Source organism: Zonotrichia albicollis, chromosome 3, assembly GCF_047830755.1.
Source record: "Zonotrichia albicollis isolate bZonAlb1 chromosome 3, bZonAlb1.hap1, whole genome shotgun sequence".
Lineage (NCBI taxonomy): Eukaryota > Metazoa > Chordata > Aves > Passeriformes > Passerellidae > Zonotrichia > Zonotrichia albicollis.
The window spans coordinates 14,385,629-14,402,562 of record NC_133821.1 but is presented as its reverse complement, the minus strand read 5'-3'; the positions used below and the strand labels follow the sequence as shown (position 1 = coordinate 14,402,562).

The 16,934-nt window shown below is 44.1% G+C and overlaps 1 protein-coding gene across 1 annotated transcript in view; it reads left to right on the top strand.

Annotated features, from left to right (window-relative positions):
* CAPN13 (calpain 13) overlaps positions 1-16,616 on the top strand; it is a 56,116-nt gene extending 39,500 nt beyond the window's left edge. The window contains exons 16-23 of the mRNA XM_026794482.2: positions 106-163; positions 1,356-1,423; positions 2,876-2,944; positions 3,869-3,947; positions 6,677-6,793; positions 9,825-9,880; positions 11,650-11,695; positions 13,297-16,616. Of these exons, the coding sequence (XP_026650283.2) occupies positions 106-163; positions 1,356-1,423; positions 2,876-2,944; positions 3,869-3,947; positions 6,677-6,793; positions 9,825-9,880; positions 11,650-11,676 (474 nt within the window). The 3' untranslated portion in view covers positions 11,677-11,695; positions 13,297-16,616. The remainder of the gene's footprint in view (positions 1-105; positions 164-1,355; positions 1,424-2,875; positions 2,945-3,868; positions 3,948-6,676; positions 6,794-9,824; positions 9,881-11,649; positions 11,696-13,296) is intronic.
* The last annotated feature ends 318 nt before the right edge of the window (positions 16,617-16,934 follow it).

Genomic DNA, 16,934 nt, shown 5'->3' with positions numbered 1-16,934 from the left:
GGTTCTTGGCTGCCACAGTGCCTGAGAAAAAAGGGTTTGGGGAAAAGTGACACAGGAGAAAACTTGATGCTCACAGACATCTCTTTGTGCTTTATTTTGCACCAGGGTTCAACTATCGATGCCTCGCAGCTGCAACAACTCCTTAATGAAGTGATCTCCCAAGGTAAAGCTTTTGGTGCTTCCCTATCCTTGGATTAGAGTCAATTAGTCACAGGATTTAATGGTGTCCTGATGGTCCTTAAGCAATCCTCATTGTGGCTTCCTGCACTGTGGGATCAGAGCATGAGAGGGGCACAGCTGGGGGCTGGAGCCAGCTCAGCCGTGTGCTCAGCCAGGCTCAAAGTGCTCTTAGGACTTGCTAAATCAGCATAAGTGGCCTTTCTTGTCACTGTCATTTCCCTTGTCTTGGTTTGGAAAGACAGGTGCCTGCTAAGGAAGGCAGGAGCCTCCCCTGAAATGGAAAATGTAAACCCTCCCCACCCCTCCAAATTGCCATAAATTTTAAATTAAGGGGCTCTCAGGCAAAAATGTGAGAGCAGGAAATAACAGTTCTTTAATAGGGAAAGGAAAAAAAATAAAAGGATTAAATAAACAATGCAGCACGCTAGAACAACATTGACAGAGTCAGAACCCAACCTGACACCCTGTGGGTCAGGGTGTTGGCAGCAGTCCCATTGGAAATGTGGCTGCAGCCCTCCTGCAGTGTCAGGGGTGGTTCTGTTGGAGCAAGGGGGATCTGTAGAGAAGGATGTATTCTTCTTCTGAAGATCCAGTGGAAGGAGAGGCAGCTGCTGTTACTCTGGGGAATCCCGTGGAGAAAGGTGTGCTGGTGTCTCAAAACCTCTGGATTGTATCTGGGTAGCAATGCTTGGCTCCTCCCTCTGGGTGGAGCATCTCCCAATGGGATGCTGTAGTTCTTATCAGTCATGCAGTGACATTCAATAGTCTGTTATCAGCAGTGTCCCCTCCCGAGGGAGGTGTGAATGTGGTCACTCAAAGAGAGAGATAAGGCAAACTGCCCACTTGACAAAGGTAATCTGCCATACAGATGATAATGGAAAACATCTTGCCTGGCAATCTTCAGCATCCCTTCTGTCAGGAGGGAAGGGTTTCCATCTGTGGGCAGGGGCTGTGCAGGGTGAGCCCACACAGGGCACCTGTCCCTGGGGAAGGTAGAGGTGTCTGAGATGTGCAGATTTCCTCAGCCTGGCACAGAGCCCTTGCTTCTCTGTGAGACTCTGAGCCAGAGCTGTGTGAGCCTTCAGCCTGGTGTCCTCCTTGCCTCAGAACAGTGTCCTGATGCCTGTCACAGCCCTTGCTCTTTCTAATTCCTTCTGTTTTGTCAATCCTTGCAGATGAAATGACCAGCCTGGGAGGGAGATTCAGCTTTGATTCATGCAGAGGCATTTTAGCTCTGATGGATGTATCCTTTCAGCAGAAGCAATAAACTTCCCTGGTGCTGCCCATCCTTGCCTTGAGTTATGGCTGAGCTGAGCATCCCAGTGTGAGAACCTGCAAGTAAATATTAGCCCAAATCCCCAATAAATAACTGTTCCACAGTCCATGCAGGACTTTGCTGTGCATGCCCTGGCTCTGCTGTGTCTGCTGCAAGGTGAGGATCAGCCTTCTGCTGCCAGCCAGTTCTTTGCTCTCATTTTGCCCCCTCTGGGGCCTGGCTAAGCTTCACCCTTGGGTGGGGGTGTCAGGCAGAGCTGAGACAAGGAGGCAGGGCAGAGTTGAGGCATAGCTCAGCTGTTCTGTGGTGGTTGCACTGCCTGTGGTGGCACTTCTGCAGGCTGCCAGCTGTGCTGGTGTCAGGGACAGAAACTCTGTCACTGCTGAATGCCAGGCACTGGCCTCACCGGCCATCCCAGAGTGGATTTCCAGTGTATCTTTGCTATTTAGCTGAGTGACTCAGTCTTTTTACTGTTAACAAGACAACTCAAGAAACACATTTCTGGACATTGTAGAACAAGAGGGCTCCTTGATGGAGACATACATCTCCCTCCTGTGTTCCTTCCCCTTTGCTTGCTCATTGTCTCTTTTCCTCTGTGCCTAGAAAAAGCTTTGAGACATTTTCAGACCTTTCAAAACTGCCAGAGAATGAATTAAAATGACCAGAAGTCCCTCTCTCTTTCCAGCTTTCAGCATCTAGCCAGTGAAGGAGACTTTTCCTCCTCTGTAAAGCCTGTCCTGGGATAAGTGGGCACTGTGAATGCATGGCACGTGCAAAAAGCTGACAAAGCCTCTGCTCTGCTGTAATTCAGGATGGATTTTTAATTCTCTGGCCTGCAGATAACCCATGTACAGTGTGACCTATCCTGGCCTGCAAAGCCAGGATCAGCTTTTTTCACTCAGGTTCCATGACAGCAGCATTTGTCTGCTTGCATTTCACTGGTGATGAGTTTTGCTCTCGGGGAGGTTTCATCATCCTGCACTGGGGTGAGTGCTGTGTGTCTGCCCAGGACTCCTGGGTGGGGAATGGAGGTTTGGGATCATCTCCTTGTGCTCTTGGCTCCTCAGGGCCTGTTCTCCTGAAGGATCCAGGCAGGGCAGATCCTGTGCAGAGGCAAGGCCATGGGGCCATGTTAATTCACAGGGGTGTCCATGCTCCGGGGCTAAATGTCACCCTGTGGTTAAAGACACCTTATAAATAGAAACCTTTTGTGGTTTGTGAGCACAGGCATGAGCAGCTGTGCAGTGTGACAAAGAAGGTGGATTTAAGCACCACTGAGAGCAGGAAAACTCTTGCTTTTCTCAGCAAGAAATGACCCACAGAAGAGGCTGCATCTTATGCGTTCAGCTCCGTGCAGGCAGCACAAAGCCAGCCGGGTTCAGCCCTCATTAAGTGCTCGATCCTTAACTAAATGCACAGCTCAACTCGAACGGGAGGCTCAGCCTGCAGGAGTTCGGGAGCCTCTGGAGGAGTCTCACTAAGTACAGGGTACGGGGGAGGGGGTGGCCCTCTCTCGGGATGCTGTGGATGCTCTGGGTACTTTGTGGATTCTGTGGATTCCGAGCCCCGGGGCTCTCCAGCAGCGGGGAGCAGATGCTCGGTGCTCTGGGAGAGAAGCCTTGCAGAGGATGCTTGCTAATGGGAGAAGCCTTGCAGGGGTTGTTTGCTTTGCTTAGCGGGTCAGAGTTCCCTCCTCTCACGCCAGGGAGGCAGTGGTGTGTGTAAAATGCTCCAAATGAGCAGCCCAGGCTTTTCCAGCACACAGAGCATCGAGGGGAAAGGTAGGAAGGCCAATTAGACTCAGAATCTAATGGAAATCTCCGTGTCTGTGCCACCACTGGCAGTTTTTTTTTTTTTTTTTTCTTTTGAAATGACTTTTTGAACAGAGTAATCTGAAAAATGTCATTTCCTCATTTCTGCAGTTTCTAGTGGAAATGTAGTGGATCTGATAAAGGCTGGTCTGGGAGAAATGTTTCTGCTCTAGGATAGGCACTGAAAGCAGTGACATGGTATTTGGGGTCCCACTAAATTCTTGAGGGCATGCATGGCCGCTTCTCTGTGTCAGGTCCTTCTCCCTCAGCCTTGGTGCAGGACAGGAGGGATTCCTCAAGACTCAGGTTTGGGTGGGCTCCAGTTTGTTCCCTTCCTCTTGAGATGCTGAGACCACCTATTTCCCCATCTAGATAGGGGTGCTCTTCCCACTGTCACACACTGTGGTGTGTTAGGAAAGCAAAAAGGCTTCTGCCCACCCCAAACTGTGGGATTTCTTACACAGTAACATTCTGTCAGAGCCTTCTGAAAAGGGTCACCTGCTGAACTTCTTTGCAGCGTATTTATTAAGGGAGGAGAACTGGTTGTAGTGGTAAATGTGGGTGGTAAGAGCTTTACATCTGCCTTTGCACTGTGTTGTAGGAGATCTTCTTCAGGGAAGACAGGAACCATTCTGGATTTCTTGATGTTGCTGAACTGGAGAATGCCATACAGGCAGCAGGTACACCCAGAGGGGCTGAGAGCTCCCCTTGCTTTCCCTGGGGCACTGAAGGAAAGAATGAGAAAGAAATAGGAAAGAAAAAAAAGATTTTTGGGGAAAAAACGGCTTGGATTTCCCAGAGATGCCAGTTAGATCACAGCTCTGCTGAGAGGTCTGTGCTGGGGAACCAGCAGAAAGATGCAGAGAAGTGCAGCACTGGCCAGAGCTGCTTTCAGGTCATGGATGGAACATCCAGCAGCAAGGGAAGGAGAGAGGAAGAGTGGATTCCTGCACTTGCCTCAGTTCCTGCAGTTCCTCTCCAGGGCAGTGACTAAGTCTAGAAGGGAAAGCCACTGACAGGCATTTATTTAGTTTGCACTGACCTCTGTTGGCTACTGAGTGTGAAACTCTCAGTGACTGCACACAAATGAAGCATTTCAGCTGAGTGGTCTCAAAGGAGATTTTGTGCATGCAGTACACCTCTGACACAGCCATCCCCTTTGAATTGTGCACTAGAGCAGCTCCCATTTGGCTTCTGGAGCTCAGAGAGGTGCTGTCCCAGGAGGAAACTGGTACAGAATTGCTATCCCTGGAAGCCATCAGCTGAGGGGATGCATATATAATTTATTTTTGCTGCTGAGAGCTGGGCAAAGCTCTGTCTGAGCTGCACCTGCACTTTTCAGACAGGTGATCAGCACCTGTCTGAGAAGTGCAGCACGGGTGTGCCAAATGGCAAAGGAGAAGTTGCCATTCTGTGAGAAAGATGCTAAAGTGTAAAACTGGGAGGAAAACTGTGCATGGAAAAGTCCTGCCAGCCAAAACAATGCAGCTGTTTGAAGGCATAAAAAGGCAGGTCAAGTGGCAAATTCAATACATGTTTGACTAGAAGTAGTTCTGAGTGGGGAAGAAAATTACAAGCTCATTCTTGCTGCCCTCTGAGCCAGACATGTGCATTTGGAATCTGGCTTGGCAATGGGATGATCCCTGTCCTTGCCTCTGAGCAGGAACCCCAGAAGGGGTTTGGGAGCTTAGTGCTACCTCTGGGAATGGTATTAATGTATCTAAATCCAACTCCTAGCCAGCTGTTCCCTGAAGTGTTCAGTGTGTGCTTAATTTTCACTGTTTTCCTAATGCTTCCAATAGTAATAATAATGGATCAGAGTAAAGCAGGCAGCTGCATTAACAGCAGTGCTGCCCTGAAATGCAGTAGTTTTGGCCTGATGTATTTACAAACTCCTCTCTGGCAACAGCAAATTATTCAAAATAATTTTTATAAATAGGGAAACATCAAGTCAGTAGTTAATATCTCGGCCAAAACCAGAGGGAGGAATCCAGCAGATAAAAAGTTTGGGAAGCAGTCTTACAAATCAGCTGAAAAGTCTTGGGAACAGAGAGGGCTGACCCTTCAGTTTTGTTGATGAGGTTGATTGAGAGATGTTGCCAAGTGAGCAAGTGTATCCCAGACTGACCAGGCCAAATTCTTGGTGTTTTTTTCTAGTGTAAGGCTTGACTGTAGCATCCCATAAGTAATATTTACTGGAACCTGCTCTCTGGAGAGAGTTTGATTGAATTCCTACTGTCTTCAAAAGCTTAAAAATAGAATTCATTGCTCTCTGCTACAGTGGTTTAAAACCAGACTCAAAGAAGACAATTAATTAGATTAATTTTTAATTACTATCTTTATGTCATTTGAGAAGAATATAAAATCATGTTTACCTTAATTTGAAATGTATCTTAAGCCCAAATGTATTTCCATTCTGTAATTATTCAGCATAATGTACCTGCTTCCTGCTGGAGACCTCCAACTAGGCTCATGCAACCAGAGTTTGTCAATGGTGGTACTAAACCACTTCCATCTCTCTCCCTACACAGGCGTAGAGAAACCTTTTCTTTTATTTCTGCTTTTCAACTAATTTAGCTCCATGATGAGTTCATTTAAAACTGAAAAGTTCAGAGCTGGTTGAAAAAGCAGGAAAGTTACTTCACATCCAGCTGAGCTACTAAAACCTGGAGTGAGCAAATGAGACTTTTCTGAAGTCTCAGAGAAGGCATTAAACCAAAGCTATCAGTCCAGCTCTCTGCAGAAAATTTCCCTTTTGTTTTGCAAATCAGCTTTTAGTGCAAAATATATTTAAATCATTCCTCTCATATAGCCAGCACATTTAGGATAGTTTTATTTAACTAATAAAAGAATCATTCTAAAAAGCAATTTTTGTTCATTCAATTGAATACCGATTTCCATCCAAACAGACTGCGACACAAATACTGAATAATCAGCTAATAAAAAAGAAATGCACCCTTCACCATTTTCTAATAGAAGAGAAAATGTAAAAATTAAGAATCCCAGGCATGCTATGCAGCATAATAGCCTGAGCATGCAGCAATGCAGCATCTGCCTCTTTAGCGGAAAGAGCCGGTGGTATTGGAAATGCTACACTCAGACTTTTACAGTTATGAGCCAAAGAAAATCACCCTTTCTTATAGAAAATAAAAGCTAGAAAGGCAAAGCAAGATAACACAAGATTAGTGAGCTCAGTGTTTGCAGCTTGCTGACTTAAGCCATGATGGGAGTCAGCAAGTGAGCCGACTTTGGTTTTCCATTACCCAACCCCGACTCTTGGGCACAAAGTGGGGGAAAAGCTGTCCAGGGGAGGGCTGTGTGACAGGGGAGGGGGCTGAGGGTGTTGCTGGCAGGGTGCAGGAGGCCAGCAGAGCCACTCCATCCTCTCCCAGCGTGTTTTCCCCGGCAGGTCTGTCCGTGGACGTGGTGCTGCTGCGGCTGCTGACGCTGCGCTACGGCGACAGCTCCGGCAGGGTTGGGTTCCACGACTTCGTGTGCTGCATGCTGCGCCTCGACACCATGAGCCGTGAGTGCCAGCCCTGCCAGGGCCCCTGCAGCAGGGCAGACTCTGCACACCAGCCCCAGAGAGGGACAAGGGACACAACATGAGGTGTAATCATACTGGTCTAACAGCGTAGTTCAAGTGACACAGCTGCCCCGAGCCCAAGTGTGGCCCAAGCTCTTTGGGCAGCCGGCTTGCCAGGAGCTGGATTTATCTCCTGTGAACTGGTACAGAAAATCTAGGTGACCCCAACTCTGGAAATGATTGGCATCTGACTCCATGGATGCAGAATGCTGAACAATTGCTTTATTAAAACTATATTACGTTTTCTTGCTATGTTACGAATCACAGAATAACGAGGTCGGAAGAGACCTCGAGTCTAACCTTTGCCCTAACACCTCAACTAGACTATGGCACCAGTCTTTTTTTAAACACATCCAGAGATGGTGATTCTACCACTTCCCTGGGAAGAACATTCCAGTACTTTGTTATTCTTTCAGTGAAAAATTTCTTCCTAATATCCAACCTCTACCTTCCCTGACATGGCTTGAGACTGTGTCCTCTGGTTCTGTCAGTTGCTGCATGGTTATATTAAAACTATATTAAAGAGACACTATACTATACTACAAAGAATACTAAAAAATACTAAAGAATACTAAAGAATACCAAAGAAAACTTGTGACTGTCTCCAGACAGCCAGGACACAGCTTTGAGCCAACTGGCCAAGGAAACAAATCAATCCCCAGCAGAATCCAATTGACAAATCACTTCAGGTAAACAATCTTCCTAACGCATTCCACATGTGCAAAAACAACAGGAGCAGCAAGTAGAGATAAGAATTGGTTTTCTCTCCTTCTCTCTGTGCTTCTCCATGAAAAAGCCCTGAGAGTGAAAAATTATGTCTCTCTCTCTTCAGAGAATGTGAATGCCACACAGGAGCAACCAGCTGCTAGGGAGTAGTTCAGTGTTTAGTAAAGTTCTCTCAGTTTTTTGGTAAGGAGAAAGTCCAGCATCCTCTGTGGATAAACAAGCCTAATCTCCATGTTGCATCCAGCTATTGCCTGGCACTTGCAAGGAGGGAGTGCCTGTAAAAGAGCTTTTGCCTGAATGGAAATGAAATTGTGTTTTACAAAATCGTAATTTTTGCTACTCTAATAATAAGCATTTTGACTGGAAATATTGGTAGTAAAGCCAGAAGCTGTGACCCCTGTGCTAGAACATTGCTACAGCAATTTATTTCATCTTTGGAATGAGCTGGGTTTCAGCAGTGCATGGAAAGGAGCATTCATTTCCTCCCATGTGTTTGTAGCACTGATGTTTAATGGGCCAACAGTGGTCAGCAGATCTGCTTGGATGACACTGCTGAAAATCCCATTTCAAGGGAGTGCAGAAGAAACAGCTCTGAAAGTGTTGTAAAATCAGAGCGTGTCCCGGTTTTAATGCTTTCATTAAAAAAAAAAAAAAAAGCTTGTAAACACCCATTTTTTGTGATTATACATGTCACTTGCTATAGATGAAAGTTTTTATGCCTAAATTAGTGCCATAGAATTTTTTTTTGTTTAAAATAGATCCTTTTACATTTTAAGAGCCAATGTAAAGACAAATCCTTTGCATCCATGTGGAAAGGAGTATCTAAAATTTCATTGCTGTCTGTAATGAGAATCTTAAAATGCTTTCCACTCTTTCAGTTACCACTTTACAGAGGGTTTAATGTGGAATACATTTCTCAAACTTTTTAGATCGTGGTGAATAAGTTTGTTACAGGAGAGGATAAGGGTGCCAAGTGGGAATAAAAGGCAGCCAACCTTTATGATGATGTGAATGCAGCGGGGAAGATAAAATCTGTCCCATTAAATCATTATTCATCCTTTCAAGATAGCCAGAGATGAGACCGAAACCAAAAGCAGCATCTTCTTTGCAAATTCTATTTAACTGGAGTTAATGAAGCAGTAAAGAAGCACTTACCTCTGCCCAGAGGAGGTAATTTCAGCGCTGCCACTTTTTCCTAAAAAGACTGCTGGGTGCAAGCCCAGCCCTGCACTTGCAGCCTTGTCAAGGCTCTGGGCACAACACAGGGATTTGCTTGTTCTGTGCTTTTCTTCAGAGCAGTGCAGGTTGGATGTGCCACCTTTCGTCCCTGCTTTGGGCCATTCAGGTAGCTCTGGTGGCCTCCTAAGGGCCAGATGAGCAGTGAGCCCTTGTGCCCTGTTCCCACCCTCTCCCTGCAGTCTGGGCACGTTTCAAAACACCTGTAATCTCACAAAGTCTTTTCCATGCAGGGTGGGAAACTCCAGGCTCCCAGAGAAATGTGTCATTCAAGGATAGACAGACTTAAATTTGTTTCAACTTTTTATTGCTGTTATAAGAGCATATTTCTAGGAGAAAAGTAATTTCAAAATAAATAAAACCCCTCAAAATACTGTGTTTTGAGTTTATCCAAATGCTTGGGTTTGAAGGCTTCTCCTAGACATACTGCAATATAAATATGCACATAGAATAACAATATTTGAATAGATTTAAATTTCCTGATGGCAAAGTGTTCTGTCAAAAAAACTTTCAGCAATGTTAATTTCAAACTCTAGCTGAATAACAGCAGCATCTGCATTTATATTCCCTGCAAAAAGCTTGCAAGGCATACTAATGACTTCAAGAGAACCACTTTCTTTAGGGCACACTGTGATCACTCACTGCCAGGGAGGATGGAAAAGGACCAACAGAAAGTTTCCCTGTGGGAAGATGTGTTTCATTAGTTCACCATCCTCCTGTCACTCTTCAGGCAGGAAAACAATTGAAACAAAATATGAGAGGAGATGAAGGCAGCCACATGGTGCACTGCACACTTCTGCCAAATTCTGGCCCCAAAATTGGGATCCCTTCCCAGGCTGTGATCCGAGGGCCAAGGCAGGAGGGGTACCCAGCACAGAAATGAGATGTGGCCAGGCAGAGCATCCCAGCACAGGGACTGCAGCTCTGCTGCTCACCTGCCACAGCCTTATGTCAGAAGTAAGAATGCAATGTATTCTCATAAAATAAGGTTTTTTTGTTCTGCCCCTAGATGCATTCCAAAACTTAGCGGAGGGCGGATCACAAATTTCGATGACAGCAATAGAGGTAAGAATGCTCCTCCTCTCCTCTCCTCTCCTCTCCTCTCCTCTCCTCTCCTCTCCTCTCCTCTCCTCTCCTCTCCTCTCCTCTCCTCTCCTCTCCTCTCCTCTCCTCTCCTCTCCTCTCCTCTCCTCTCCTCTCCTCTCCAGCTCCAAAGTGGGAGCTCATTTTGTCAGAAGGGTGAAGTTAGAGATGATGTGTGATGTGTGTTGCTTTTTTGTTGCTGGTTTTGTTGCTTTTGTTGCTGGTTTTTGTCCCAGCAAATGGTGGTGGAGGTTTTGCCTGGCTGGAAGTGCCTCCTGTGTGGGAGGTGTTTCCCTGGGGTTCCCTGGCCCCACTGGAGCACAGCTCCATCCATCCCTGGCCAAGGCATGGAGTCTTCCCTTACTGACACCTGTGGGAATCTATAAAGTTAGAGAGTTTTTAGGAAATGGTTAAAAAAGAGTATTTAGGCTTCAGGATGTGGCCCGAAGTTCTGTTACAGCAGAAAAGTTTCCCAAGCAAGCAGAAAACTTTCTCAAGCAGTAGACGTGACAAATAACAATAGGACTCTGTAGATGTGGCTTTAAAATGGCAACAAGTTTGTTTAATGTATATCTTTAGGAGGTTACTGTGAATAGAGCTCTGTTCTTTGTCTTTTATGAACTAGTCTTTGTTTTAACTACTCTTACATATGTTTTATAAGATTGGATGGAAAGCTTGTCAATATGTCTTGTTTTGGTGTGATTGGTTGAAATCTAAACTGAGATGGTTTTATGTCATTCCGTTTTACCCCACCTTCGGGGACATTTTCCTTTAGGCCAGCATGCTGTTAACATCTAACAATGTTCTGAGGCTGATGTACTAATAAACAAAAAAGGCTGGTCTGAATTTGTCCAGTGTGGTCCATATTTGGACTTTTTGCCGCGGCAAGTGGGTTCCTCTCTTAAGACGTGAGTTCCTGAAACCATTGGATCTATAGCTACCCTGGTGCTCCAGCAACACCAGCCTGGAAACATTGCTCAAAGTGACTTTGAGGAAGTGACAAAAAAATAAAATTAAAAAATCCATGCCCTACTTCTTACTGCCCCATCTGTTAATCCTGAATTGCAAAATATCTTGGTTTTAAGAAAGAAACAGCAGACAAATGCTTGCTGCTGCTGTTTGTCTTAAAAGCACAGCCTGAAGGATAGCTCAGTGAATGGGGATACATCAGGCTTTTTATCAGCTAGTCTGAAGCAAAAATCCTGCTGTGCTCCATAGTGATATGCCTGAGTACTGCATTTTATCAGTCTGGGGACTGTTATTTGACAACCCAGTGTTTAAAAAGGTTTTTTAAAACAGACTTTTACAATCTCACCAGCTCCTGTTTACACTCTGTGTCTAGTCCAGGGCCTCATTGTTTTAATTTTTTTTTTTTTTTGCACCAAGGGCAGAGCACATTTTGCAAGCAGAGGACCTGGGCCTGTTTTATAGGGTAGTCTGTAGAACATCCAGGTTCCCAGAAGTTGCTATCCCTTCCTCTTGCAATCAGGCAGGTGCCACAACTTTCCCAGCAATTGCTCCTGCTGCAGCTGCTGCAATAATTTATCATGGAAAACAACATATGGAAAGAGTTTCTGGGTCTGAATTGTAATAAGGGAAAGAGGCAGTTCCAAAATCCCTCAAGTATCCTGTGCAGTACAAAAGGATAGTTGAGGGTCATTGGGTCACCCCTGAAGGTTCTGAGACAAGTCTGAAGGTTTGCTGTACACCATTTCTGTCTAAATGCACCTTTTCTTCTCCTTTTTTATCAGTGGCTGACCCTTGTCATGTACACCTAGAGAGATGCCAGAGGTCATGGTAAGAAATCTCCTCAATGCTGACAAGAGAGGGTGGGGCCCTTGCAGGGAGCTCAGTTTTGGGGGGTTTTGAGAGAAAAAGCTGTGAGAGAAAGAAGGAAAGAGGTGAGACCTGCAGCATGAGAAGGGCTGTAAAGGGAATTGGACTTTGGGCTGTTTTTTTCCTGGGGAATTGCTGATGGCCTTACCAGTCAAGCAGACCACCAATGGCTCAGCTAGAAATTTGCCCCCACCTAAGACAATAGATGAGAGAGCAAAACTTATCTTTTTGAGTTCTGAGGGGTGCAATTACCTCTTCATATTTTACACAGCAGCAAATGTATAGTCAAATAGAGGGTGGGTATACAAAGTAACTTAGATTTCTTGGTCAGTCAGATTTCACATTTTTAACAGAATTACTTGGTTTGGTTTGCATTTGAACTACAATCCCTACCTTGTGCTTCTTGTGATGTTTGCTCCTTCATGTCAGGCCTAGAGAGGAACTTTTTTCCTCTGGATTTCCCACTTTTACTGCTTGGTTCCCCTGAAAGACTCTGCCTTTTCCTGCAGATCTTGTGCTGTTCATAGATCCAAGAGCCATATCGGCCATGGTGCTTCTGCCAGCCCTCTGTGATGCAAATGTCCCAGCTGCAGTGTTCAAGTGTTAGTGCTGGTCCCAAAGAAGAAAACAGAGAGGAAACCCTCAGTAAAATGTGCAGTGGAGGGGCAGCTGACCCCAGGAATTTGTGGAGCATCCTTGGGCAAATCAGACACTTTCCTTATCAGCCCAGACCAAAAATGGAGTAAAAACCTCAAACCCATTACATTCTTTGAAATCCATTCACTGCATCCAGCTAATCCTTCCTGTAGACATTGGATTCCACTTGTGAACAACACAGGAGCAGTAAATGTGATAAGAATTGTGTTTTTTTCTCTGAGGTTCAGAAAATGTGAAACCCAGAAATATTCTTGGGGAGAATTGTGCCTTGCTTTTCTCTGTAAAGAGAAATGTGGAGACGCTGTGATGCCTTCACCCCTGAGCTCTGCCTGCAAACAGTTGTTTGTTTGAAAGTCTTGCCCTTTGCATTCAGAGCTGTGGACAGTGCAAACCTGCATTTTGATGTGTTGGTGTGTGGAAACAGAATATTCACAACACTGCACTCAGCACAAGCACTGCAGACTGTCATTAGGTAAATATGAGAAGGACCTCACCTTTGGAGATGAAGTTGCTTAAATTATTGCTTGCAAATTATATTCATAGTCTATTTAGTAATATTTTTTTTTCCATGAATGGTTCATAAACTGATCATAACTTCTGGGAATATATAATTAATCATAATTTTCACTTACTGGTTTGGAATGAAATCCTGCCTGCAGGGTGTTTATAAGCAGCTCACTTGAGCAATTTAGCAGACACTTGCAGGTGGAGCCTGGGCAGCCGTGGCACAGGACCCTCAGAGGATCAGAACTGTTAAAACTGGAGCCTAACTAACTGTGATTGATGTGGGAAAACACACTTGGCATTCTCTGAAAAAATTCTCTTGGCAAAAATATTCCCATTGGAGATTCCCAAAGGCTGACCTGAAGCTGGCTGTGTTCTGAGTCCCTTTACCTCTGTTTCAGGTGACATTTCTTCCTCCTCAGCAGATCAGTGCCCAAGGCCATCCCAAACAAAAGCCATCCACAGAATTCTTGAAAAACCACAGTGAAGGAGTGGAGCCAGGTGCCCTCCTGCTTGGTGGTATTCCAGGCTGCTGGGGTGAAGAGTCCTTTCCAGGCAAACTGGAGGTGCTTGGAGAAGGAAGAATTGCTAATGGAAGTACTCCATGGGCAGGCTGGAAGTGTTGGCTGTGATCTCCTCTCATCTTCCTGTAAATAGCACAGAAGTCAGGAACAGCTCCATTAACTCCACTATGAAAAATAACAGAGCCATGCCTTTCATGTGAAAGGAGCGTATAAGATGTAGGTTACAAAAACTATTAAGAGAGAGTTTTATTTCAGTTATTTCTTCATTTTCTTCCCTGCCATTTATAAGTGCCAAAAAATTATTGAAGAAATTAGTCCTAATTCATAAATAATGCCAGAATCTTTTTAGTTTTCTTTGTACTTTTTATTAATAAATTAGGGGGAAAAAAAGTCTTATGCATTTTTGAGTTCATCAACTATAGGGATTCCATTTTATTTGCTACAGAAATGGGGTGGCATTTTAGAGATATAGAACAAATTGTTCAGTGCTTTTTTCTGACTTCCAGAATCTATATTGGGACTGTTTGGGAGTAGAAAAGTTTATCAGAACTGCATTCTCTTCCTCTGTCCTGATATCTTTAAAAATGTAGGGCTTCTTCAGACATAATTCCTGCTCAAAAATTTAACTTAAACATGCACAATAACTGTAACCTTTCTGTACCCACACATGAACTTCACCTTCATACATTTTTATCATGGCATTAACAGCGAATTTAGTGATCTATTCCACTCAGATATTAAAAAAAAAATGAAGACTCTATTTGTGAAAATGCCAAAAAAGAAGGAAAGAAGGATGTCAATGGATGAAAGAAATCCCAGGTTGCCATGGCAATATAATTTACACCATGCCTCACCTAGACCTTCTACACAGGTTTCCATTGAGGCATCCACACATTAGCAACAGATTTGCCCATTTGCCAGGCAGATGTTGCACACTGGAGCAACAACTGCATCACCAGGTAGAGATGAAACCCAGATTTTTGTTGCCATGAGGACAGTCTGTGCTGTGTCACTGCCTCATTCACAGCTTGGAGAGCATTACTCATGTAGGTACATCCTGGGCAAGAGGGGCCACTGAACCCACTCTTCCACTGAAAATTAGAGCAAGGGGAAATCAGTAAAATTAGACTATTTTAATATTTTTCGTTAATTTTTGAACAAACTGATTCCTTCTCCACAGTGAGACTTACAAATCCCACCTGAAATTGTTAATCACTAATTAAGCCCTCTGCAAATATTGGCAAAGAGAGGAAATAAAAAGGGGGCCATGGGAAAATAAATATGCTTTGCTAAAAAGGTTTATTAGTAGAATCATTTCAGAGAAAGGTTTATGTAACTTAGCCTGGGATAATTAAAAAACTTCAAGTACTTCTGGAAGAAGTTCAGTGGTGCTCAAGATGGCTCAGACCTGCTGGGAACAAGCTCTTTGTAGCTACAGAGAAGTCATCTCTGTTCAAGTTTCAAAATTCAAGTCAACTGCTTTAAATACTTAAATTCTTCCAGTGTGAAAGTCTCATCTACAAAAATACCAAGCCATTAAGATTAATCTTAAAAATCTTAATTCGCAGCCCGTGTATTACTTCTCCTTTTGTTGAGATGCATAATTGCCTTTCTGTGGAAGGCAATTCTGCTTGTCAGGAGACCAAGATCCTTGTCTCATAACTCAGCCTGGCCACAGACTGAAATTTCTCCTTTTCAGTGAAGAGCAGGCACAGCCACCAGGCACCCCTGGTGAGAAACATCACCTGTCCATGATCTGTCTCCCTGTGAGCAGCTGCTGGGGCTGATGGTCTGGATTGTCCCCAGGTACAGAGGGCACCTTCAGCTCCATCCCACCAGCCTGTGTGTGGCTCTGCCCTCCCAGGGACCAAGGCATGGCCCCTGTGGCTTTGCAGGCAGGATCTGCAGGCTGATCCTGCCCTGGGGCAGAGCAATAACTCACTGCTGTCAAACCGAGCATGGCTGCCTGTCTGTGGCACTGGAGGAATTGGTATTCCACTTGATTTATACCTCCAACCGAGCTAATTAAGCAACAATTCAGGAGGAATCCATCATTGTGACAGACTTGTTGATTAACCATCCCACAAACAAAGTCAAGGGTGTTTGGTAGCCTGAAGAAAAAAAGGGTCAATAAGGGAGAAAAGCAATGATTTGGCCGTAATACAGTGGTGACTGTTATTTCCAAAAGCAACAAGAAGCTTAATACATTTCACACATACTGGGGCCAACAGTGAAAACAAAGGCAGCTCAGATCAGTGGGGTGTTAGATAAAAGAGAGAAAACTTCTACATTTCATTTTTGTGTGATTAAGCTGTGAAGGCCAACTTTATGGGGATGGTGCCCCCTATTAAAATCTTCAGGCCCCTTCATCTGTGTTTGCCAGCTCTGAAATGTGAGTGCAGTCCCCATGAGGTTTCTGGCATTTGTGAAGGCTCTGAGATCCATCCAATTATGATAATATCCTCTCTAATTTTTTTGATTAAAATCAGTTCCTAGTCCTCAGGGACACAAGCCTGAAAAGCCCTGAGAGAATCTGCTGTTAGAAATGCAAGAGAAGGACCTGGAACAAATGCTCTATTTTTAAATCTTCATGAGGCCAGTGCCCTCAAGAGGGTAAGAAGCAGGCTGAAGCAGATGAGATTAGTGATGCTGAGCTGCCTAGCACAGGAGATGGGATACAGAGCTGATGAAATTAGGTAGGATCTAAGCCAACCATCTAAGCTTTAGAAGGACTCTGGTGCAGAGTGGTGACAGCTGACCCAGCAAGAATAATCTCTGCATCTCTGGATCTTGGAGCCCTCCTGCTTACTGCCCTTCCCCTGAGACCCAAAGGTCCCATATCTTATATCTGATGTGCCCAAATCATGCCAAGGTGGTCAGAGGAGGAAGTTCTCACATGTTTTACCTACAGGGTCTGATTCCTGAGCCAGCAGCTGGGTTAAGGCTCTCCCATGGCCAGCTTTGGAGCAACTGGACCTCCCTCTCCACATCTGCCTCTGCCTCAGGTGTCTCACAATGAAACTGCTGCTGCAATTTATAGAGAAAAACCAATAAAAAATTTCAAGGGGAAAAAGAAAGGCTCATTATTCCATAACCACATGCAGGGCTGGAGAGGGGAAAGCTGGGTGAGACTCTGTGGCATTTTTAGGGTCCCCTGTGGCAGGAAGGAAATGATGAATCTGACTCCATGTTCTTAGAAGGCAATATAATATAATATAATATAATATAATATAATATAATATAATATAATATAATATAATATAATATAATATAATATAATATAATATAATATAATATGACATGACATGACATGACATGACATGACATAATATATTATATATAACATATTATTATATATGTGATATATTATATATGTATTGTATATTAAATATTATAGATTTATATTTATATAATATAAAACCTAATATAAAATAATATAAAATAATATAAAATAATATAAAATAATATAAAATAATATAATATACTATATTATAATTTTTATATTACAATATATT